At 53.3% G+C, this 21,607-nt stretch overlaps 7 protein-coding genes across 7 annotated transcripts; 6 read left to right on the plus strand and 1 right to left on the minus strand.

Annotated features, from left to right (window-relative positions):
• Positions 1 to 884: 884 nt before the first annotated feature.
• COCVIDRAFT_113501 (hypothetical protein) lies at positions 885 to 3,123 on the plus strand (the record flags this gene model as incomplete). Its single annotated transcript, XM_014695736.1, has 5 exons — positions 885 to 1,676; positions 1,741 to 1,822; positions 1,879 to 2,689; positions 2,743 to 2,839; positions 2,887 to 3,123. The coding sequence occupies 5 exons, from the start codon at positions 885 to 887 to the stop codon at positions 3,121 to 3,123; spliced, it is 2,019 nt and encodes a 672-aa protein (XP_014551222.1).
• A 911-nt stretch (positions 3,124 to 4,034) lies between these two features.
• COCVIDRAFT_20483 (hypothetical protein) lies at positions 4,035 to 5,391 on the plus strand (the record flags this gene model as incomplete). Its single annotated transcript, XM_014695728.1, has 3 exons — positions 4,035 to 4,097; positions 4,263 to 4,610; positions 4,678 to 5,391. 3 exons carry the CDS (start codon positions 4,035 to 4,037, stop codon positions 5,389 to 5,391), a joined length of 1,125 nt encoding a protein of 374 aa, XP_014551214.1.
• Positions 5,392 to 5,460: 69 nt separating this feature from the next.
• Positions 5,461 to 5,616, plus strand: COCVIDRAFT_113449 (hypothetical protein; the record flags this gene model as incomplete). Its single annotated transcript, XM_014695737.1, has 1 exon — positions 5,461 to 5,616. A coding segment is annotated over one exon (156 nt), but the record flags the coding sequence as incomplete, so codon positions are not given.
• A 111-nt stretch (positions 5,617 to 5,727) lies between these two features.
• COCVIDRAFT_42443 (hypothetical protein) lies at positions 5,728 to 11,395 on the minus strand (the record flags this gene model as incomplete). Its single annotated transcript, XM_014695738.1, has 8 exons — positions 5,728 to 6,486; positions 6,572 to 6,715; positions 6,764 to 7,286; positions 7,338 to 8,262; positions 8,564 to 8,684; positions 9,633 to 10,817; positions 10,870 to 11,036; positions 11,098 to 11,395. The coding sequence occupies 8 exons, from the start codon at positions 11,393 to 11,395 to the stop codon at positions 5,728 to 5,730; spliced, it is 4,122 nt and encodes a 1,373-aa protein (XP_014551224.1).
• A 1,158-nt stretch (positions 11,396 to 12,553) lies between these two features.
• COCVIDRAFT_113475 (hypothetical protein) lies at positions 12,554 to 14,636 on the plus strand (the record flags this gene model as incomplete). The annotated part of the gene is made up of 2 exons (XM_014695739.1): positions 12,554 to 14,140; positions 14,196 to 14,636. 2 exons carry the CDS (start codon positions 12,554 to 12,556, stop codon positions 14,634 to 14,636), a joined length of 2,028 nt encoding a protein of 675 aa, XP_014551225.1.
• An 802-nt stretch (positions 14,637 to 15,438) lies between these two features.
• Positions 15,439 to 17,725, plus strand: COCVIDRAFT_113489 (hypothetical protein; the record flags this gene model as incomplete). Its single annotated transcript, XM_014695740.1, has 5 exons — positions 15,439 to 15,471; positions 15,522 to 15,606; positions 15,657 to 15,883; positions 15,943 to 17,515; positions 17,571 to 17,725. 5 exons carry the CDS (start codon positions 15,439 to 15,441, stop codon positions 17,723 to 17,725), a joined length of 2,073 nt encoding a protein of 690 aa, XP_014551226.1.
• A 1,680-nt stretch (positions 17,726 to 19,405) lies between these two features.
• Positions 19,406 to 20,578, plus strand: COCVIDRAFT_20488 (hypothetical protein; the record flags this gene model as incomplete). The annotated part of the gene is made up of 1 exon (XM_014695729.1): positions 19,406 to 20,578. One exon carries the CDS (start codon positions 19,406 to 19,408, stop codon positions 20,576 to 20,578), a length of 1,173 nt encoding a protein of 390 aa, XP_014551215.1.
• Positions 20,579 to 21,607: the final 1,029 nt, after the last annotated feature.

Below are 21,607 nucleotides of genomic sequence, written 5' to 3' on the forward strand. Positions count from 1 at the left end.
TAGATGGGGTAGAGAGCCGCACGGCTTCTTCTCCGTCTCCTGTGGGCTGGGCATCTGGACGTGTGCGACGGTTTCGAGACGGAGACGGAGCCGGAATTGTGTTTACGTGTAGATGGATGGATTCATTCATGGATGGCTCGTGGATGGATGGGCAGAGCAGCAGATGACTGGGTGCCCCCCCCTCCTCTTCGGGCTATTCCTTGTAGAGTCGCAAGCTCAAACTCTGACCTGCCCAGGCCGTCGTCCTGGCCTGGCTCGAGAGTGGCGCGAGACGCGAAAGAGAGACGGTCGCTGGCGTGCCGCGAAAGCGAATGACGACCAAGTGGACCGCACAGGCCCGGCTTCTCACCACAGACTCCGCAAGTGTCATCTCGACCTTGGCTGCCCTCCGTCTGGCGACCACGACGCTTTTCTGCCTTTTGTTCGGGCATGTGTGACTACAGCCTTTGTGCCTCGCCCTTCGCCCTCTGCTGCCACCACACCACACACCCATCCTAGCCCGCCCAGCTGACGCCGCTCTGGCTCACGCACACCCTTCAACCGACGTGAAGGCCCTTTCTTCTCCGCACCCCCGGAGACTCTGAGCGAGAGAGAGAGAGCGCCCTCGACTGGCCAGGCCTGCCGCCATAGCACCCGCACCCACACCCACACCCACCACCACCAACAACACCACGCCCGCGCCCTCGAGTGCATCGCCATCTGTGCTGCCTCCTGGTCGCCCGTCTCGCCCTCGTCGCTCCCGCTGCTCGCCTCGCAGTGCTCGCATCCACGGCTGCCCTGCGCCGTCCAGCAGCCTCGTCGACGTGCTTGACCCGCTAGGCTGCGCAGAGCGAAAGCAGCGTCACGACGTCGCTTCTCGAATGCCCCGGGACGACGGCCCAACCATGTCTACACCCTCCACCGCCACGGCCACACTCCCGCCCCATCATCAGTTTTATTCGCACCACCACGCTTACCAGCCAAACATCTCCAATGCCCAGGTTGCCAACGGCTCTGGTCGGATAGGCAATTCGCTCTACAACGGCTACGCTAGCGGCTCCTCGACCTCTGACCTGCGCCGAACCGCTGCATCTGCAACTGCAACTGCCCACAACAGACAACCCCCCCAGCTGCCCCCCATCCCTCACCCAGCCCCGATCGACATGAGCGCGACCGACGCCGGCTCGGCTCATCGACGCCGGAACCCGGACTGGGCCGATTTTTACAAGAACGGCATCCCCAGAGAGGTCATTGTTATCGACGACGACGACGATGATGACGATGCTGCACACGCTGCCGCAAACTCGTCGGCGCGCCATGCAGATAAGAAGCGCAAAACAACCGCGTCGACAGCCTACGACCCCGTCTACAACCAGCATACCTCGTACTCGACAACCCAGACGCCCTACTACGACTCGCCCAACCACTCGCTATCCACCGACAGGACAACCTCTGCCCTCAACACCACTGCGCCCACCTCGCTCGGCTCCCAGGTCAGCAACGGCCACAACATCTCGCCTCACGACACCACAGCCGCTGGCCAGAAACGGAAGCGCACACGCGCCGTAGTCCAGGACGAAGCAAAGCAGGCCAAGCGACGAGAGCTAGACCAACATGACGACCCTTTTAGCCTCTACCAGCCACCGCCCAACCCAGTCATCAAGGCCAAAGATGTTTATGTCCAGGTCATCCAAGACGTAAGTCACACACACACACATGCCCGCCTCTTGTTTCAAAACACCAGATACTGACGCGACTCAGAAATCATACAACAAGGATCAAAAGGTCGACGACGAAGACGGCCACTACATTGTAGTCCCAGATGCCGACCTCACCGAGCGATGTACGTTGCTCCCACACCGCCATGTGTTACTGTGGATGCTAACACCTGACCAATAGATCAAATCACAAAGCTGCTCGGCCAGGGCACGTTTGGCAAAGTCGTTCAGGCCTACGATAGGCGAAAAGGCACAAACTGCGCCATCAAAGTCATCAGATCAGTGCCCAAATACCGAGACGCCAGCCGTATCGAACTGCGAGTGTTGTCGACACTGGCTTCCAACGATAAGCACAACATTAACCGATGCATACACCTGCGAGATTGCTTCGACTACCGAAACCATATCTGCATTGTTACTGACCTCTATGGCCAAAGTGTGTTTGACTTTCTCAAGTCCAACGGCTTTGTGCCATTCCCCAGCTCTCACATCCAGAAATTCGCCAAGCAGCTTTTCACCAGCGTCGCCTTTCTACATGATCTCAACCTGATCCACACGGACTTGAAGCCAGAAAACATCTTGCTTGTCAACAATAACTACCAGACTTTCACGTACAATAGAACTGTACCATCATCGTCTACCACGGTCAACAGGACCGCACGACATCGCAAGGTCCTTCTTGACCCGGAAATCAGACTCATCGACTTTGGATCGGCCACCTTTAACGACGAGTACCATTCGTCTGTTGTGTCAACCCGTCACTACCGTGCGCCAGAGATTATTCTCAACCTAGGCTGGAGCTTCCCCTGCGACATTTGGAGTATCGGATGCATCCTGGTCGAGTTCTTCACTGGCGACGCCTTGTTCCAGACGCACGATAACCTTGAGCATCTGGCCATGATGGAAGCCGTCTGCAGCGGCAAGATTGACCGGGATATCGTGCGAGCAGTCTATAAGCAAGACCGTGGATCATCACGCAACTCGGCAAGCTCGTAAGTAGATACATGCGCTGTGCTGAAGAAAGTTTCTTTGCTGACATGACTAGTGCTGCGAGATATTTTAAGAACTACAAGCTCGACTACCCCAATGCCGAGACCAACAAAGCGTCCAAGAAATATGTCAAGGCGATGAAGAAGCTCCCCGTACGTCCAGCCACAATGCATGACTTGACGACGACTAACGTGTACAGGAAACCATCCCTGCCCACACCGACTTCAACAGGCAATTCCTCGATCTACTACGACGCATCTTCGTGTATGATCCCAAGAAGCGAATCACGGCCAAGGAGGCTCTGCAACACCCTTGGTTCAAGGAATCGCTCATGGACGATGGAACAGAGGCCCACAAGATCAAGCTGGAGCGGGAGAAGAAGGCCCGCCGGGCGGAAGAAGAGCGCCGATTCCGTGAACAGCAGCGACAGTACTGAGGCGGCCTCGTCTTTGACGTTCTTGGACAGGAACGTCTTTGTATAGATATCGAGTTCCGCCGTGTTGGTGAGGGATGCAATAATGGCGGTGGTTTTGTCTTTTGCTTCACATCTACCGCATTTACGACAGCGACATGACGCATGGAGAGAAAGGTTTACTCTAGGTCTCATTCCGGACTTATTGGCGTTATGTGTGTTCTTTTGTTATCTTGGATTACCAATTATTCTCCCATCTTTCCTTTTTGTTTGGTTTCCGCGCGCCCACGGAAAAGTATTGTTTGTCTTGCGCGCTTAGCATAAGAACAAATCTGTATACCACAATGTCTGCACGTGCAGCTTCGGGAGGGTGGCAGGGAAAGCTTGTACTTGAGCGGTGGCTCTCAAGCCACGGTTCGTCGTCGTCGTCATCATTATCATCACGGGGAGAGCGCCATGTTGTAGCATGCACTAGACAAATGTCTCGTGCTAGACATGTGGTTGCGTTGTATTATATAGGATTGGAAGAGGTGGTGCTAGAGGCACTGTATTGCGTATCACGATAGTTGAATAGGCTGTAAGCAATCAACTGCAAGTATGCATTCCTCGCTTGTCAGCAATCATTACGCATCTTGTTTCCGTTTGTTCGAGATGGATGATCAAAACATATAGTAGTATTCGGGAATAATAACCGCTGTCTCCGAAATCATCATTTCCCCCTCACGTCTCACCTGCCGGCTCGCAGTCTTCCGCACGCAAGGGTTCCAAACGAAGCGGCCTTAGCGAGGCCCGCCTAGCGCGTGTGTGACCCTGGTCTATCGTCAGACGCCCGTTGGGGTAAACACACGTCCCCTCTCGGCGCGTGTCGCAAAACATCCCGGTGGGCATTTGCGACAACAGCAGCAACGCGAACGGCGACAGGGACAAGGGACAAGATGGCGAGCGCAAAGCAGCAGGAGAATATGCTCCTTACCGAGCACTTTACTTGGCCTCCGATTGTATGTGTGATCCCGCAGTGAAAGGTGGTGATAGTGTGGATTTGAGCAAATGTTTGGCGGGGATGCATGTTTCCCAATTCCTAAAGTCATGAATGCCAAAGAGAAAAAAACGGGCGCATACGGCGCATGGTATAAGAAAATGATCTGACAGTGTAAATCTTCCAGTCCCTAATCGACGACATTATCAACGCTGTCAACGAAGTCCTATACCGCTGCACCGACTCCTTCGAAACCGGCCTCTCATCCGCGGACCCAGCCCTACTCGGCTTCGCAGACCTCTACGCCTCGCAAGGTCGCACACCGCAGAAAGATGAAGACGGAAACAATGTATATCCTGAGGCGCGACTGGAAATCGAAGAAGGAGTCTTGAAACTCGAGACACTCATGGAAAATGCGGTAGACAAGAACTTTGACAAATTGGAGATTTGGACGCTGAGAAATGTGTTTGCGCTTGGAAGAGGGAAAGGCGAGGATGAAGGACTAGGAGATTGGGTCAGATTAGGACATTACGAAGTATGTATTTCCTTCTTTATACACCATCAAGGAGTTGGGAAATCTAACATACAAAAAAAACCACCAGAACATCCAACCCCCCTCCAAAGACACCAGCCTAACGCCCGAATCCCTCTACACCCTCCGCCGCAAACTCCTCGAAACACGCACTCTCCATGCCGCCCTAATCGCAGAAAAAACCCGCAACGAAGCCCAAATCGCGCGCCTAAAATCCCTCCTCAGTCCCCCATCTTCTTCTTCTTCTTCCACGCTGCCAAAGCGCGAAACACGCAGTTCAACAACCTCAGCTACAGAAACCTCAAGCAACACCGACACCACCACCACCACCACCGCACCCTTCGCCTTCCTCTCCTCAACCCCTGCAGCCCAAGCCCTAGGCATCCAAACCACCCCCCAGACAAGCGATAAAGCCGCAACAACAACATCTCCACCACTAACCACCCACACCACATTCACAACAACACAACTCCCCTACCTCCGCCAACTCGTCGCATCCCTAAAACCCCATCTCGCCTCCTCCACCTCTTCATCATCGACAGCAGGAACGCAAGATACATCACAAGACCGCAGTGCCCAGCGTCGCCTCTACATCGAAGCCCAGTCTAAACGCGTGCTGGAGCGGCGTGGGGTCGATACTACGGATGGGGTCGAGGGCGCGTGGGAGGTTGGTGGGACGAGGGTTAGGGGCGAGGAAGTTAGGGGGTTGGAGGGCTTGTTTCCGGGGAACAAGATGGAGAAGGAAGGGGAGGTGGAAGAGGGAGATAAGATGGATTTGAGTTGAGTTTGAGGTAAGGGGGAATGATTTTATTTTTCTTTACTGTAGGGCGTTGTGCGAGGGTGAGGGATCACAGTCGGGGCGTATGGGTATGGAAATAAATGGTATGACTTGTTCGTTATTTTTTTGAAAGAAAGAAGAATGGTTGAATATGTGGGGATTGTTAATGAGCTTGGGTATACTAGGGGTTTCTTGGGGGGTTTTTTTTTAAATATGCTACTACGTGCATGACATACCTCATGTCATTTCTTTCCATCAACTCGTCACATCCGTACATTTCCTATTCATACCATCATGAGTCATCCATCATCTCCTTCCACCCCATACACATCCACCCATATCTCAATACTCCACAAGCTTAATCCTCTGCAGCAACTCCTCAGGCAACTCGCTCTGACTCACAATACCCATCCTAAGGGCATCCCCCCAGACAAACATGGCCCGGTCATTAGCATACTGCAAGTAATCGAATTCCTCCTCGTCCTGCGGCTTGAAAAGGTCAGCCTCATCTTCCATCTGCGCCTGCGCCTGAATCTTTGCCGCCGTTTCTTCACTCACTGTCCCCGTGCTCTTTTGCTCTGCTTTAGCTGCGGCTTCCAGCTCGGCAGTTGCGCTGTCTAGCGTTGCTGCCTCTGCGCTTGGGTTGTCGCTCGTCTTATTGTCTCCGCTCTCCTCGTCAAAGTCAGGGAGGCCCGGGATGTGTGCTTGGACTATGCCCCAGGCAACCCACATGGCCGAGTTGGCGAGACGCCAGAGTTTGGTTTCTGCCAGGAGGCGGCGTGTTTCCTCTTCAATCTGTCGCTCGTACTGGGCTTCCTGCTCTTGATACTTTTCGCCTGGAGGAGCTCGTGAGTCGAGCATAAAGGCGGAGATGCTGCTTGGGGCGGCTGTTGCTGCCAGGGCAGTCGTGCTACCGGAAGAGGGAAGCGGTCCGAGGTGTGGTGTAGGAGGATTGGATGTGTATCCGCCACTGGCCTTGTACGAGGGGTTGTGCATCAAGTACGCCCGGATAAAACGATGCTGCTCTTCGATTGTTGGATAATACTTAGTGTTGCAACGCCAAGGAGCTTCTGTATCGTGGTAGTTGTACGTCCATTCCGTCTGGAACATCATGTCAGCTTGTCCTTAGATCATGGCCATGCCCATCGGGCGCTGAATAAGAGTTGACGAAACGGATGAACCTTACGAAGTGATTGGCAAATTCCAACCCAGGAAGATTGGCGTTTGCATACTCGAAATCGATAACCACCAGCTGCTTGTGCTGATTTGCCGGTAGCATCAGTGGCGACTCACCTTCTGGCATCATGCGAAGGATATTTCCATACTGGGTCTGTAATCGAATTAGATTATACCATTTCCGCTTCGCGTTGCGACTCACATCATTATGGGCAAAGATCATGCGCTCGTTGATCTTATCAAGACCGCCATACTGATCTTCTAGCCACTTCCGGTACTTGTATATCATTTGCTTGAACACGGGCCATTCGGCGCCGCACACATATCCTCGCTTCTTCCATTTGTCCGAGGAGGCTCTGGAGAGGCCCTGGCTGCTCTCGCGGACCTGTTGATCCAACCAGGTCACAATATGTTCGCAGCGATTGACCCACTTGTCCCAGTTTTGCCAAACAAACGGACCAGCCTCTCGCTCTTTCTTCAGCAGATCAATACCCTCGTGAAGTTCTCGCATACGCTTTGCTATTTGCACCGAGGTTTCTGGGTTACGTAGCTCCTTGGAAGTAAGTGGTTGGGCATGCAGGAACTCTTCAAATCGACCATTGCCAAAAGTACCGAGCAAGCGTGGGCCAATACGTTTGCGGGCAAGTCGCGTCAAGATCTGTAATTCCGACTCTCGGTCGATCAGGTGTTCTACCTGTGGGCCATAGATACGAAGTAGGAGCTTACTGAAAACAAAGATGTTAGAAAAATGCGGAGTGGCCTGCAACAACACTTACGGTGGAGGATTTCTGGGCTTTGGTGGACCATCTTCGCTCTGCTCGGGAGCCGGTAGATTCTTAGGAGGAGAGACGACGTAAACGGCGTTTGTAAGCGCACCGCTCAATCTTTGTACGTTGATTTCGTTGCTCAGCTCGCTGGGCACCTTCCTCCATCCCTTCAATTTCAACGTGTGGGTAAGACGAAGAATTTCAGCTCGAAATTTGGACCAAGCCTCTTTCTCCTTGTCCGCTACATCAACGGTGGACTCGGCTCCAGGCTCGTCGACGTTGTATGCCATTGTCTTTGAATTGTCCAAAGTGGCTTCACAACTAGGGACGAGCTGATCTACCGACTCAAAGTAGTCCGAATCAAGAGAAATTGCAGAGTGTCGCTTCAAGCCAATGGACGACCTGTGCATGTGATGCCTCTTCTTGGCTTCGGAAAGCTTCAAGCTCATGTTCCTTTCGAGAATTTGTGCCAGTTGAGTGAGTGCATCCTCGCCATGGGAGGAGTCAGAGTCGCTCCTGTGATGAGAGATGGACTTCTCGAGTGCTTCTGCTGTGGCGCTCTCAGACTCATGGTCAATGACACCCGCTTTGGCAGCCTTGCGTCTTGCCCTTCGTGCATGGCGCCGGCTTCGCTCCTGCTTGAGCCAGGTGCCTACCTGTTTCAACAGGTTCTCATGGGCTTGGTGGCTATGGGAAGCGGCATCAACTGAGCCTTCTGGAAGTAGCGAGGTCAAGGCAGTGCTGGCGTCGACCACTCCAGATTTGGATGACCCCTCGCGTTCATAGGAAGGACGGCCGGACAGGCGCTTTTTACTGACACTTGCTGGAAAGTGCCTGGGAGGCTTGTCAAGATCCAAGTAGTCTTTTTGGTCAAGCTCCTTGTTCTTGCCGATGATCAATGGGGAAATTGTGCTGTCATCGGGAAAGGATACGACTGCAGATGTATAGTAAGCAACTGCGCTGGATCTGAATTGCTTGCAAAGCGCAGAATCTGTACAAAAGGGAGTACAGTCTCTGTTCCCAGGCGTCGTCGATTTCAAGTAGGCTACCCGAGGAGCTAGAATACAGCCACACGTGTGTTACAGAAAGCCTAAAGCCTAGGCGTCTTCAAGACCGCGGAATGATTGTTGCACATGAACCAAGTACCACCCAAAGCCCGTACCCCGCCATACGTGCAATGTAACAAAGTGATAGAGTTTGCGTGCAACCAGGAAACAAGAGACGGATTGACTAACCTTTGCTTGAGCGCGGCGATGTACCGTCGTCCAAAGTGTTGTTGCGCGAGAGGGCTAGAGAGTCGCTTGACTGTGGGCCAGCGGGCTGCTGGGCCTGCCAATTGGAAGAAGAGGCCATGGTCTGGTAATGGTCGAGGGGAGTCTGGAGCAGTCCGGCTAGGTAAGTAAGCCGGATCGGCGAGAGAGATAGCAAAAGTGTTGGGAACCCTGTTCCCGAGGCGTGAGAGTCTGTGACAACAGCCGCTCCTAAATGGTGGCAGGAGGATTGGGCCGCTTGGTGGGCGGGCGGTTGTGTGTGAGCGTTATCGATACCCAGGCCAGGGCAGGCAGGACAGGATACGCGAGTAAGGGGTCCACGTGCCAAGCTGATTGGCGGTCAGGATCAGCTGGGAAAGCAGCGTCATGGCATACAAGACAGCGACGGGGATGCAGAGAAACCACCAAAACACGCGTCGAACCCATTGTGACTCAGGGCGTCATGGCCATGGCAAGCCCAAGGTACATCCCGGCGCCCCTCTTGCTGCGCGCTGCTTTGACAAGAGGTTCCATGTGTGGCGGAGGTGGGCTTGGCAGTGTACAAACAGCCAAACCACAACGAGATAACCAAGCAAAACACCAGTGGACAGAAAACCTGCAATGTGTAATGTGACGAAATTCAGTACGTAGTGCACACGTGGCCAAGCCTCCGTGCCATCTTCTCTTGTGGTAATGAGCAACAAATCTAACTAGTAAAATACTCGTACAGTGCAAGTGCAGCTTTGCAATCCACATGCAAGCCGCTTTTGGACGTGGCGACGGAGCCCTGCAGAGGCCTATCCAAGGCCTACTTACGTCACAACGCGTAGTCAAACGCCAAACTCCAAAACGCCGCGCTGTAACAAACACAATATCCCTGTTTTTTCGCCATGCACTCAAGTACGTGTAGGTGTATACAATTTCCTTGCTAGTGCCACATGCGCAACCTGGCGCCTGCACCTGTTTGGTGTCCCGCTCTGCTCGTTCATGTTGCCCATTCCACTGTTTCCAATGCAAGCATGACCAATAGTAGAGTCGATGGTAGAATCCATACCACGTAGCTCTGAAACAGGATCCGCGACATGGCGCCCATGTACACATTGTTGATCTGGCAGATCTGCGCAAGTTGAAGCGCGCTGGGTGCGCCGCTGAGAAGGAAGCAGACAATAATGAAAATCGGGTCGTCGAGGATGCTGACGGGCACATACTTGGCAGTCAGGGCCAGCATTGGTGCCATGAGAAGCGTTGGGATGAGCATGCGGCTGATAAGCGAGGCAATGACCAACTTCCTCTCTACGCTGGGGTCCTCGATTGAGTTTTGGTCTTCCTTTGGTAGCGTGTTGCGGGCAAGATTGGCGCCCAGCACAACCAGAATCAGGGGCACAGCCACTTGTCCGCTTTGATTTACAGCGCGCGTAACCGACGTGTTGATGAATGTTCCAGGGGTGAAGAACAAGCGTTGTAGCGGTGGAATAGAGGCGACGAAGATGGCAATCAGCATGGCCCAGAGGGGAGGGTTCATAAAGTCCCACACACCCCTGGCGAACTTGGACAAGCCCGAACCGATCTTGGACAGGGGTCCTTGGAGCCCCTTGGGCAAGCTGTTGAAGACGCGGTTGCCAGCGCGTGTCGTTGACACGGATACGGAAGTCGCCGAGCGTTGGAGTGCCAATCGAGCTCGCGTGGGCATACCCTTGATGCCCTTGGGCGTGTCTTGTTGTTTCTTGTGAGCTGCGAGCACGCCATTGAGGTGTCCGTTTGCGAAAGTGCCCTTGGGGTTTCCGCTCATGTCGCCAGCTCCGGGAACTGTTGCGTTGCCATTGGTGGGTGTAATGAATAGGGCCGCCGCTTGAGCCTGGCCACGGTTGAAAATAGAATCCGAGTCTGAATCGCTGCAGTCGGCAGAGGTGGCGTAGCTCGTGACATTTCCAGATTCGTAGTCGGAATGTGAGTCGTCGAGCAGGCGCTGCGTCTCGTCGTCACTGTACTCTCCGCTCTCGAGCGCATGGTCTCTTCCTTCATCGTCCTTGTAAGCGCTAGCGGGGGCCAAGAGCACGTTGAAGCCCCAAGTCCACCGCACGAGCTGACCGAGCTGCTGGAAGATGAGGAGGTAGAGGATACCGCGGGCACCGACTTCGTTGTCGTTATCGCCTGGTATTCTGTCCCAGTGCAGGCCGCGGAGTGTTTTGGAGAGAGAGATGACGAGAGAGATGGGCAGCGAGTTGGAGTTACCAAAAACCTAAGACTTGTAAGTTTGCGCCGGATTACAGCGGATTCAAAGTTAGACGTACTGCCATGGCGACGACAAAGTTGGAGGCCCTTTTGTTGAATTTGAACATGCGTGAGACGGCAAGGGCGGCAATGTAAGATATGAGTGTCTGAACGACAAAAATGACGGGAATGACTGCAAGCTCAGCCAACTTCTCAGCCGTCAATTGAGAGGCGAGCTTGGTGAAGACTGCGAGGCCGAGGGTCAGGTCGAGTGGGCGTAGATAAGGAGGGCCGTCACTCACTGAGGCAGGGCGTGAACAATTGGGTGTTGAGGTTTGCAAGAAACTTTTGGCTCTCTGCGTCGAATTGGCCCATTCGAGCGACGACATAGCCCGGGGCGCTCACACAGACGACCTCCATGACGGCCTCGAAGACGAGGAGGGCCAAATTGGCAAAGTCGGGATGCGAGGGATGGGCATTCTCGAGCGAGGTGAACATGGCGCCGGTGAGGGAGTCTTGGGACTGAGAGGCGAGGGCGACAAAGGGAGAGGAGGAAGGGGAGAAGGAGCGCAGGCGCAAGGCCGTGGGCGCGGAGAAGAAGGACATGGTGAAGCAGCGTGTGGTGTCGAGGCAGCAATCAATGGAATGGAGGCGGAAACGGTCCAGGTATATCTTGAAGCGCAGGCTGTCTTGGCTGCCGGACGCGCTACCACAGCGACCAGGACGTCACGGCCGGGCGCCCGCTCTCAGCCCGCCCGAGTGCAGGTCCAACCGAACGAGCGTGGGCAAGCGTGTTTGGGCGTGTTTGGGACGTGTCGGGGCCCTGCATGCTGCAGAAACATGGCGCCGCCGGCCATGGCGTGCGCAGTCGGAGGCCATGGCGAAGAGAAGATGCACGCCGCCTGGCCAACCAGCTGCCTCTTCCAACTGCCACTACGCCTGCATCCATGGAGATAGCAATCCGGCCGTGTACGTAGCGTAGCTATCGACCTACTAGACTACTTACGCCCCCATCCAGCACTGTCGCTGCGCCACACATGCAATTCCGCCCGCCGCCGCTCCAGACGTCTGGGCGCGTCGGCCCTGCGCACCCATCATCGGGCCTGGGCGCGCTCATCGGCCCTTTGTCTGAACTTGGTGGGCTCTGCACGCTGCACTTTGCCTCCTGCTTACTGCCCATCCGATAATCAGTCAGGGCATCCTTCTGAGTCGCCTGTCCGCAATATTGCCTGGCCAGCAAAGTGTCTCGGCGCGTGCCGTTTGCCTCTCCAAGTACGCACTCCCGCTACGTACCATCATGTGTGAGTATGCACGTGTATGGACATGTGCAAGTAAACATGGTTATATCAACGTATGCATACACGTAAAACCAGATATGCATGTTTAGCACACGCATTTTCGACCATGCCAAATCCCATGCAAACATCTCCGTATCTGCAGCCCACCTGCCAGTCTCCTCTCAGCTCTCCCGTGCTCTCGTGGGTGCGTGCACTAGAGCCTCCACACTGGCGCCATCTTGGTCTCTGCACCATCACGTCACAGCGCGCGAACTTGCACGCTACAACCCACAACCACCACACCTCCACTATCCTCGTCCTCCCCCGGCATCGCCGCCACGTCCCTTCTCGCGCTGCAGTCGCAGCTACCCATTCTACTACTTCTCCCTTGCACCCGCATCACTACTCCCTCCACCCTCGTTTGCTCCCTCCTCCACCCTCACGTACCCCGCCAATTCAGGCCTGTGACACTCGTCACCCCTTCGCCATGGCAGACTCCAATCCCTCCACTCCCGACGTCGAAGTCGATTCCGACACCGTCTTCGACAGCCCCTCTCCCTCGCCTGTGCCCTCTAGTCCTACTGCCGATGCCTCGCTGCCTGAAGACCCCTCCGCCGAACGCCCCGCCCCGCGAAAAGCCTCCTCGGCCACCGCAACTACCAACATGACATCTTCCTCCACGCCCCTCGGCAACATCAATGCCGCCAGAAATCCCCGCCCCGCAAACCCGCCCACCATCTCCAGCAGAGGCAGTGGCCTGAATGTCTCCCAAGATATCCTTGCAAGAATACAAGCAGTACATTTGGGGCGCAAGGGCGCCCCGCCCACCGGCTTGCCGGGGAGAGGGCCTGCGCCTCAGAGCCCAGGCCCATCTCTCGACAACCGCAACCCAATGTCTCCAGGCGGAAATCTCGGCGGCGTCCCCCCTAACTTCCGGATGCCTGCAAGACCACCGACGACTAACTTTCAGTCTGCGCCTGCTATTCCGGGCCGCATGCCCGAACCCAAAAAGTCCATGGCTGAGCGACGCGGTATGCAGCTCCCGGGCGGACTGCCTGGCACTAGCCCTGCTGCTCCTCCTGCTGGCAGGAAGAAGCCTGGCCTGACCCTGGGCATGATGAATGGCGGTGACAAGGCCCAAAACGACGCGCAACCGCACAAGCAAGAAACCCAATTCGACCAGTTTTCGCAGTACATCGACACCAAGACTGGAAGCTTGAAGTTTGCGGGCAAGGCTATCCTCAACTCAGAGGGTGTACAGTTTGCCAGCGGATCCACCTTCAACATCTCACTTGATGAAGTCGACACGCTCGACGAGCTTGGCAAGGGTAATTATGGCACAGTATACAAGGTCAGGCATAGCAGACCCCGAATGCGAAAGCCAGGCCAGGGCCTCGCCGGAAACAAGGCTGCGCCAGGCTCACCATCTCGCAAAAACTTTGACGAGGAATCGAGTCCTTCGAGCGCAAAGCCCGCTGCAGGCACGGGCATCGTCATGGCAATGAAGGAAATGAGACTGGAACTCGAAGACTCAAAGTTTGCTACCATCATCATGGAGCTGGATGTCCTCCATCGCTGCAGATCGCCTTACATTGTCGACTTCTACGGTGCCTTCTTCCAAGAAGGGGCCGTGTATATTTGCATGGAGTTCATGGACGGTGGATCCATAGACAAACTCTACGCTGATGGTGTACCAGAAGGCGTGCTAAGGAAAATCACTCTGGCAACAACCATGGGCCTGAAATCATTGAAGGATGAACACAACATCATCCACCGCGATGTCAAGCCTACCAACATTCTTATGAACACCAGGGGCGCCATCAAGATTTGTGACTTTGGTGTGAGCGGCAACCTCGTCGCCAGTATTGCCAAGACCAACATCGGATGCCAGAGTTACATGGCACCAGAGAGAATATCCTCGGGCGGAATTGCGCAAGCAGGTGCCAACCCTGGAGGTGGTACATACAGTGTGCAAAGTGACATCTGGAGTCTGGGACTGACCATTATCGAATGCGCGCTTGGACAATATCCTTATCCACCCGAGACGTACAACAATATTTTCAGTCAGCTTAGTGTAAGCATTACAAAACGCCTTTCTTTCTGGCAGGCCGATTACTGACTTTCTTTAGGCTATCGTCGATGGTGACCCACCGGACCTACCTGACGAAGGATACTCTGATGCGGCCAAGAACTTTGTACGGGGCTGTTTGAACAAGATCCCCAACCTGCGACCAACCTACGCAATGCTGCTCCAGCACGCATGGCTCGCCCCTCTTGCCAAGCCTGACACCATCACAGAAGAAGATGAAGAAGAGGTCGCGGCTGCGCAGGAAGCTACCCCAGATCAAGCGGCTGGGGACAAGGGACCAGCCCAGGCTATTGAAGTGGTAGAAGACCAAGAAGTTGCAGACTGGGTGAAGGCTGCCCTTGAGAAGCGAAGAAGTGGAAAGATGAAGGGTGTTGAAAAGCCCGCACTGCATGCCGCACCGCTAGATGCAGGAATACAGAGCCCTTCGCAGAACGGCGCAAACGGCTCAGTTGCGGCAGAGTCAGCAGAGGTTGCAGCGTAGGTCGTCTGATGTTTCTGTTGAACACAAAAGCCAGACACGTAAATGTGTCGAAGCCTTGTATCTTTCCTCGAGCAGTTGTTGGCTCTTATGTCTTGGCTAGGAAGAGAAGGCAGTATAGTATGCCATCTTGTACACTTTCGGCGTTGCACCGGCGCATTACTGGGAATGATTGACATGAAATATTCAAGTCGGGGTATTGAGCGTGGAGAATACATGCATCTAGCATAGCATACATCTTATCCAGTTTAATTGGTATCACATTTGCCGTGACAGACGTGATGTGCGTGGACTAAATCTAATGACATATGTGTTTAGTCGACTTTTGCACTTCTGGACAGGTTGCAGTCAATTGTCAACTGCAACCGAACCATGTCTTGTCATATTCTCTGAACTTAGGTTTCTGGCATGTCGCGTCACCCGCAATCACATCTTTTTCTACCCTACTAAAGTGACCATTCTCCCCTTCCCAAATAAAACATCTATGTCCTCGAGGGTTGATTTCGTCGTGACGTAAATGCGACGGCGCGCTGGCACGTGACGGCACGACCCCTGCTTAGCCAAGCGTAATCGCGGCGGCCATGTGTCGTGGTGCAGCGGGAAAGAACACAGTGGTCGGAACAACTTCAATAAGTGGCCACGACTTTATTTCGTACGCCCCGCCCACGCTTTTTTCGTAATGCCACAGGCCTAGGACACACCCTCTCTCTCTTTCTACTGCTTCCCAAACTCGAGGCTACCCCGCTATTTCTTCTATTCGCTCTCTCGCAACATCTCCACTTGTCCCTAGGGACAGACATTAAACATGTCCGGCACCGACTACAATTACGATGAGCAGGTAGGGCTTGGATGCGCACACAAAATAATTCGCCTCTAACAAGTTTGCAGGGCCAGTTCTTCCCCTACTTCATCCTCACTGTCACCACACTCGTCACCGTCCCCACCACAATATCATTTCTGAGACCCAGCAAAGGTGCGCATCTTGGTTGTATTTCAATATCGCCATACTGACTATGTTCATAGAACTCGAGAACACTGGAGCGCGCATAGAGTCAGACTTCACCCCCGAACATGCAGATCTCATCCAAGGACAGCGAAAGAAGCAGAAGCGCATGGAAAGGAGGATCAAGCGTGGTCTCGTCATGGTGGGCGGTTGGGCTCTGAATGCCGCAATGGTCTACCTCATCCTAGTCACTGCAAGGACGACGCCTGACATTTGGGACCCATATGCAGTTCTCGGCGTATCAAGGGTAAGAGCGTTCTGCCTATCGCTTTGACTCGTGAACAATCATACTGACTCACAACACAGAGTGCAGATGAGAAGGCGATCAAGAGGCATTACCGAAAACTCTCTCTTTCTTTGCATCCTGACAAAGCCCGCGAGGACCCCGAGAAGAACATTACGCTGCAAACCATCAACGACCACTGGGTCGATGTCACCAAGGCCTTCAAAGCTCTCACTGACGAGGAAATTCGCAACAACTTCCTGACATACGGTCACCCCGACGGCAAACAGAGCTTCAGCATCGGCATTGCGCTCCCACAGTGGCTAGTTACCGAGGGAGCTGGCAAGTACGTCTTGTTGATCTATGCGCTCGCGCTCGGTGTCATTCTTCCCTACACAGTTGGCAAGTGGTGGTATGGAACCCAGAGGTTGACAAAAGAAAAGGTCTTGGTCGCAAGTGCGGGCAAGATCTTCCGCGACTACGACAACGACCAGGGCGAGACGGGTGTCATCTATGCGCTAAGCAGTGGAGAAGAGTTTAACGACCTCCTTACTGGACAAAAAGCAGAAAACGGCCTATCCAAGTTGGAGCAGAAGGTTCTTTCTGAGAACTCTGGCTCGCTCATTCCACAAACACTCACGCTAAAGGACCGCCAAAAGCTCGACGATTTGGAGGACAGCCGAAGACGCAAGGTTCTAACCTTGCTATGGGCATATCTTGGCCGTGTTGAACTCGAGGATGATACCCTAAACGAGGAAAAGTTCGCCGTCGCACCTATCGCATTCCGTTTGAACGAAGCCTATGCCGCCATTGCCCTCGCATATGGCAACACCACGGCCGTACTATCAGCATACAGGACATCCCAGAATATCATTCAAGCTCTACGACCAGGATCCTCCCCACTGGAACAATTGCCTTACTTCACACCTGCTGTTGCAGATGCGGCTGAGGCCGAGCGGTCGAGGACACATCTTACCATTCAAGAGTTCATGCAAATCCCAGATGCTCAACGCAAAGCGCGCATCGTAAAGTCCGGCCTCCTCTCCCAAGAACAATACAGCACAGCCATGTCCGTAGCCTCGCAGATTCCTCTATTTCATCTCGAGAAGGCATTCTTCAAGGTCGTTGGTGAGCGATTTGTTACACCCAGCAGCTTAGTTCAGTTCGTACTTAAGGGTCGTTTCATTCCTTCAGGCGCCACCGAAATTCCTGAGGTCAACCCGAAAGATCTCCTCGATATTGATCCTGCGGAAGGCGATGTTGCGGCGATTACAGGACGCAAGAACGACAACTCTGGCGATAAGCCCATTCAGCCACCTCTAGCACACGCTCCATACTACGCCCGGGATCACGCACCAAGATGGCACGTGTTTCTTGCAGACAGCAAGCAAGGACGCATCGCAGTGCCCCCATTCACGTTTTCGACATTTGACAAGCCTATTCTCGATGAGAGTGGTAAGCCTACATTCAACGTACAAACCCTCAAGATGCAATTCGGTGCCCCTCCACAGCCTGGTAGTTACACCTTTGTTATGCACTTGATCTGCGATAGCTATGTTGGCATGGACACCAAGATGGAAGTTACGCTGGTTGTCGAGGACGCCAGCAAAGCCGAACAGGTCGACGAGGAGGAAGAGATCAGCGAGCCAGAAGAAGGTACGTTTTTTTCTCATATCCAGGCAACCTGAATATGATGACTGACATTTAATAGATTCCATTGCTGGCCAGATGCGTCAAATGAAGACTGGTGGTGCGCCAATCAAGAAGCGGAGATCAGCAGCCGATGACTCCAGTGGCAGTGACACCGAGGGAGATGTGGAATCCGAGAGCGAGACTGATACTGACACGGACTCGGATGATGAGTAGATTGTTTGGTTCTTCTAGATGAATTGTAATTCACAGGATATTCTCATGTGCAGACCCAAGTAAGGAGATGGAAGCGAAACGCATACGCTGACGACTGGCATTCGTTCCTACTCCGCTTGGGGCCAGCTGCCATTGCAGGCATTTGCAGGCGTTTTCGGAGACAGGGGCAATTCGCGACTATAGGGACTACCAATTTATGCTTTTAGATGAAGTTTCTATTGCTAAAGGGGAGGGATTGAGAGGAACACCAGGTGTGTAGTAAATGATGTGTACATAGGGATGGCATTCGGCAAAATCTCAACCTCATGACCTTTGAACCACCTTTGCAGTTACTCTTCTTTTTTCCTGGGACCATATATGCGCATGCAGTGCAATAACACTCCAGACAGAAAAACAAGACAGGATTATACTTCTGCCTTGGTGCAGGGTCGACGCACTATTTATTGACCGACATGAATCGACAGCCAAGCATCCGCTCCAACGTCCAAGACACTCGGAACATTAAAAATCTTGTTTAAATTGGCCGACCGACCTATATGCGCATGCCTAAGGAACCGAATCAGGTTCAAACTGATCGACATTTGCTTAATGCATAGTAATATCCCCATATCGGGAGCAGAGCTGGGGTTGGTGTTCGCCAAAAGTTCTGTCCCACACGCGTGGGGTTTCAGCGACGTCTCGGCTCCACCTCCTCATCACCACCATGACTTTCTTCTTTACACAGGCTTCCAAAGTGACAGGTAGGAAGATTCTAGCGTCCAGAGTCAGTTGACGTTGGTGGATGCCCTTCACGTTACAGGATGGACGTGTGAAGGGTGACGCGTTGATGACACCACTGGGCGTGGCCATGACATGAAAGACAGGCGCGTTGCTGTTGTCGTAGATAGTACGATGACTACCAACTCAAGTAAAAAAATACTAGAGGACTAATTATCACGGAACAACGACCAAATGGTTTCCGAGTGCTGTTCTCAGCGTCACGTACGTGTTCATCCCACAACGGCTCCGGAGCAGAGAGATGCCCCAGCGTCCTTTCCGTTTAGCCGCCTCCGCATTCGGCCCTGTCCCACAGAGCGGTCCTTTATCAATTTTAAGCGGGTAGGAGGTGCACCGAACATGGTGTCTCACTGTCGCCAAAGCATGGTCTGCCACACCCCAGACTACAGCCACGCCTTGGCAGGTAGTCGGATACTGAGGCTCCGCTATCCTCAGGCTCTTGTATGCGCCTCAGACACCAAGGCAAAACTGTCAAGCAAATCTTGGCGGGCATGTCGTTGCACATCACCCCTCTTGGCAGCTGCGGGAGCATACTTCGCCGGTAGCAAGTGACAATCACGCTACGTGTGTCACACAACGATAGCACAGGGGACCAGGCAAGCTACAGATGGACGTTTACTAGGGCATATCCAAGAAAATTCAGTAATGGCGGAAAATGGATAAAAGGTACTGCATGGTCGCGTAGACAGAGAATCATCCTCATCCCACATTCACTCCAAGCCTTCAGCCTTGCTTTTCTTCCTTCTTTAATACCTTTCCATTCTTTAGCGACTTTGATAGTCTGCCAGCAATCACTCTCTTTGCCATTTTAACAAGATACGTCTGTGACGTTTAATCATCTACAAACTTTAATCCCCGCAATTTAAAGTCAAGTCTATTCCAGTCTTTACATTTACTATCAACATGTCTTTCAAGGCTATTATCACCTTCGTCCTCGCTGCCGGCTTCGTTGCCGCAAAGCCCATCAGCCACCAGTCTGGTCTCAGCCTCGACAGGCGCCAGATCGATGTCAGCTCCGTCATCAACGGCTTCAACCGCAACGATGGCGCCTTCAACTTCATCGACGGCTTCAACAACTTCAACAAGCAGCAGAAGGTCATTCAGATTCAACAGCAGAAGATCCAGATCGTCAACGACGACCGCTCCCGCCAGCAGATTGTCCAGCAGATCCAACAGGTCCTCATCGTTGACCAGGTCAACAACGGCTTCAACAACGATCTGAACAACCTCTTCCGCAAGAGCAACTTCCAGAACCAGTTCCGTGACAGCAGAACGGATGTCATCATTGTTCAGGAGATTGTCATTGTCATCGATGATGGCCGTGGCGGCCGTCGTGACCAGAGCTTCTTTGCTCAGAACGTCATTGTCGCCAACCGTGGTGGCCGCAACAGGCAGAGCGTCATGATCTTCGACTCCCGCAAGCTCATCGCCAGCGACATTCTCCGCGACAACGCCTTTGACAGGATAGGACGCTTCAATGGCATTGCCGGTGCCACTGGTCCCATTGACTCAGGCCTTCCCCTCAAGACTCTGGGCTACCAAATCTTTGACCAGCGACCCCGCCACGCCAACATTGTCGAGGATCCTGCTGCGATCCTCGGCGGCATCTGGCAGGGAGCAGTCGAGGACCTGCAGCGCAACAACGAGGATGAGAACGATAATAAGCTTAATGAGTTGCTTGCTGCCCAGGAGCTTGAGGAGCTCCTGAAGCAACAGGGTAACAACAACGACGATGAGCAGAAGAAGCAGCAAGAGGAGCAGCAGAAGCAGGATGAGCAGAAGAAGGCTGAGGATGCTGCCAAGCAGGCTGAAGAGCAGAAGAAGCAGGATGAGGCTCAGAAGGCGGCTGACGAGCAGAAGAAGCAGCAAGAGGAAGCTCAGAAGCAAGCCGATGAGCAGAAGAAGCAGCAGGAGGAGGCTGCTAAGCAGGCTGACGCGCAGAAGAAGCAGGATGAGGCTCAGAAGGCGGCCGACGAGGCCCAGAAGGCGGCTGATGAGCAGAAGAAGCAGCAAGAGGAGGCTGCCAAGCAGGCTGATGAGCAGAAGAAGGCTGCCGAGGCCAAGGCTTCTGCTTGAACGATTTCTTTCTATCTATGAGGCGATCTTTTCTTACGAAGTAGTTAGTGCACTGGTTTGCAGCGACGGTAAAAAGGTATACGAATGATCCATTTGGGAGTGATATCAATGGGAATAGGATGTGGTCTATACAGTTATTATATATACCCTATATGAGACTTGTGAACAACTTTCGTCTTCCAACATTTTGCAGTGTGTGATTTTCCATATTTCAGCAACTTGTACCATTTTCGCAATTTGCAAGATCAGAATACTTCTTCTGTCTAATCGAATAATTGCCAGGAAGACCAGTCAGGGCATATACCGCGTCGGACAATGCCATATGCGACTGTCAGAGACGTCAGAATAGCTTAATCTGTACTTACCTGCCATTTCGTTCTGTAACTACAACTGTCTCGATCTTTGTTGGCTATTATAGTCTCCCTATACAATACTAAACCCAGTTGAAACAGAATAGCTTACTGGCAATAGTCCGTGCTTAATTTGCACTACAACTACGGCAACATTCTATCCGGTCAAGCAGAGCCATACATTTTGAAATAAGCAAAGCTGATGGCTACGGTTGCTTGCACGCTCGTACCAGGCGTGACTTGTCAAAAGTTAAATGCTCCCATTGTAGCTCTGACGTGTCGATGAGGCCCACGCCGGATCATCTCGAAGGTTAGGCACCCCGCTTCAAAGGAGTCATACCGGGATACGCTGTTCATTGGTGTATCCAGAGTCGAGAAGTGCTTATTGAGCCACGATTTGATGTTGGGCAGACATCTCACGATGTCCGGGTACTCGCACCGAGCCACGCTAGTCCTATCCGGGAATGACGTGCCAAGCAGTGACGTAACCTTGATTGGCGGGGATGCTGCGACCTGACCGGAAACTTGCAGCAGGTGCCCAGAAGCTTCTACGTGCAGGGTGGAATGCACGCCTAGCTTCGAGACATGACGAGAAATCACTCCACATCACTGGTTGTTTCCTGATACTTCGCCCTCATTTGCGTCCAACTTATATAAATCTCGCCTGAGTCTTGTCCTA

The sequence above is a fragment of the Bipolaris victoriae genome, assembly GCF_000527765.1.
Source record: "Bipolaris victoriae FI3 unplaced genomic scaffold scaffold_148, whole genome shotgun sequence".
NCBI classification, from domain to species: domain Eukaryota; kingdom Fungi; phylum Ascomycota; class Dothideomycetes; order Pleosporales; family Pleosporaceae; genus Bipolaris; species Bipolaris victoriae.